A 2,500-nucleotide genomic window follows, 5' to 3' on the forward strand; every position below is an offset into this window, starting at 1 on the left:
GTACATTGAATAGGGTAAGGGTTATATTGTGTACATTAAATATTATCTGTAATGCTCGAGAGCCACCGGTGGCTGGAAACACGGTCCTTGTATGTGACGACATAGTTGACCAGTAAAACTAAGTTTTGATGATTTTAATGTTTTTGCTAATCTGTGTGTAATTCCTGTCTTCTCCTCCAGGTGGCGATCTCCGCAGTGGCTGGTATCATGAAGCAGCTGAAGAAACCCCATAAGAAAGTGCCCATCAGTCCCCACAAGCTCTGTGAGTTCAGCTGCACTCGACGCACACACTCTGGACACACACACTCGCCCAGAGACACACACACACACACATACACACACACACACACACACACACACACACACACACACACACACACTCGCCCAGAGACACACACACTTGCCCAGAGACACACACACACACACACATGAACTGATGTGTTAACTCTCGTCCCCTCTCTCTGTGTGCTGTGTGTTTGACAGACGGAGGGTCCGTGTCCAATGAGATCGTTGCGGGCGACCGGCCAGACAACCAGTGGCTCCTGTACAACAGCAGCAGCCTGCCCCGCACCCAGCAGGCCTGGGAGGAGTGCTGCTTCATAGAGAAGACCCACTGGGGATACTACAGCTGGCCACAGTACGTAACACACACACACACACACACACACACACACACACACACACACACCACTGGGGCTACTACAGCTGGCCACAGTCGGTAACACACACACACAAACACACACACACACACACACCCACTGGGGCTACTACAGCTGGCCACAGTACGTAACACACACACACACACACACACACACACACATACACATGGAAGTTTTGCACAAGGTCGGAAGAAGCACAAATTGTTATCACCTCTGGTCTAAATATGCTCTTGTACATATGCAGACTAAGTGGCACCTAATATTCTAGCTAACACACACGCACAGAAAAGCCATGTTCCTGCTTTCATAAGCGCATGATTCATACAAGGTAATTAATAATACAAGGCACTTGATTATTCTATTCTTAAGTCATTAACAGTGCTTGGAAATCATCTCCATCACTCACTAACCCACTGACCTGTGTGAGCGGTATGTCAGAGTATGATGTCAGAGCATGATGTCAGAGCATTATGTCAGAGTATGATGTCAGAGTAGTCTAACGGGAGGTTCTCTGCTGTCCTGTGCTCACAGGAAGCTCATGGTGTGCAGAGTGTGTGTGCGTGTGCGTGTGCGTGTGCGTGTGCGCGTGCGTGTGTGTGTGCGTTTGTCTGTTTGGCTGCGCTAACGGAGTTTCTCTGCTGTCGTGTGCTCACAGGAAGCTCATGGTGTGTGTGTGTGTGTGTGTGTGTGCGTGTGTGTGTGTGTGTGTGTGTGTGTGTGCGTGCTCGCTAACGGAGTTTCTCTGCTGTCGTGTGCTCACAGGAAGCTCATGGTGTATGCACCCGCAGAGGAGCAGCCCAAACAAAGCCTTAATAGAGAGGACATGGATGAGGTAACACACACACACACACACACACACACACACACACACACACACACACACACACATATACATACTACACATACATACTAACTTGTGTCTAACCCTAACCCTGCCACAGAGGGAGGTGATCATCTATGAGCATTTCTCCGACCCCGTGTTCATCAACCAGCTCATCCAGTTCCTCTCTCTGGAGGATCGCAAGGGCAAAGACAAGTTCAGCCCCCGCCGCTTCTGCCTCTTCAAGGTACACACACAGACACAGACACAGACACAGACACAGACACAGACACAGACACAGACACAGACACAGACACAGACACAGACACAGACACAGACACAGACACACACATAGAGTAGTTCCTTGGAGGCTGTGTGCGTTCCCTTGCTGACCCGTCGCTGTCCGTCTCCCAGGGACTCTTCCGGAACTTTGGCGACTCCTTCCTGCCGGTGCTGCTGCCACACATGGAGCGTCTGGTGGCCGACACACACGAGAGCCCCCAGCGCTGCGTGGCCGAGATCATCTCTGGCCTCATCAGAGGCAGCAAACACTGGAACTACAGCCAGGTACACACACACACACGCACACACACACACACACACATGCATACCTGTACACAAATGTATACAGCCACAGTAATCTCTTATTGGCAGCACAGCATTGTTGGCATGAGTTCATGTTATTTATGCCAACATTTCTTGGTACAATATTACTGGACTTCTCAGTGTGCTAGTAGCTCTGCTAACTCCAGATGTGCTGCTAACTCCAGTAGCTCTGCTAACTCCAGATGTGCCATTAGCGGAACGGAGTCGAATATCGGCACCATACCTCGTTGTCATGTTTACATTCACTCTCGTGATCAACTTTGGACACCAATGGAGAGAAACGTAATCTCCCACAAAAATATGGCATTTAAGCTTTACTTGTGGAAAAAATTAACTCTGTAGACCTAATTTAAGCTTGCGAAATAGTGTTTTTTTATAGTGCACTTTTGCGTGTGCCTAATAGTGTGGAACACTC

At 49.2% G+C, this 2,500-nt stretch overlaps 1 protein-coding gene across 2 annotated transcripts in view; it reads left to right on the forward strand.

Moving 5' to 3' along the window:
- The window catches only part of psme4a (proteasome activator subunit 4a), a 42,773-nt gene that overhangs the window by 28,196 nt on the left and 12,077 nt on the right, over window positions 1-2,500 (forward strand). For both annotated transcript variants that reach the window (XM_080849376.1, XM_080849377.1), the window contains 5 exons: window positions 181-262; window positions 484-637; window positions 1,422-1,491; window positions 1,601-1,726; window positions 1,894-2,046. In XM_080849376.1, coding sequence (XP_080705502.1) covers window positions 181-262; window positions 484-637; window positions 1,422-1,491; window positions 1,601-1,726; window positions 1,894-2,046 — 585 coding nt within the window. The remainder of the gene's footprint in view (window positions 1-180; window positions 263-483; window positions 638-1,421; window positions 1,492-1,600; window positions 1,727-1,893; window positions 2,047-2,500) is intronic.

Source organism: Sprattus sprattus (genome assembly GCF_963457725.1).
Source record: "Sprattus sprattus genome assembly, chromosome: 12".
Taxonomy (NCBI): domain Eukaryota; kingdom Metazoa; phylum Chordata; class Actinopteri; order Clupeiformes; family Clupeidae; genus Sprattus; species Sprattus sprattus.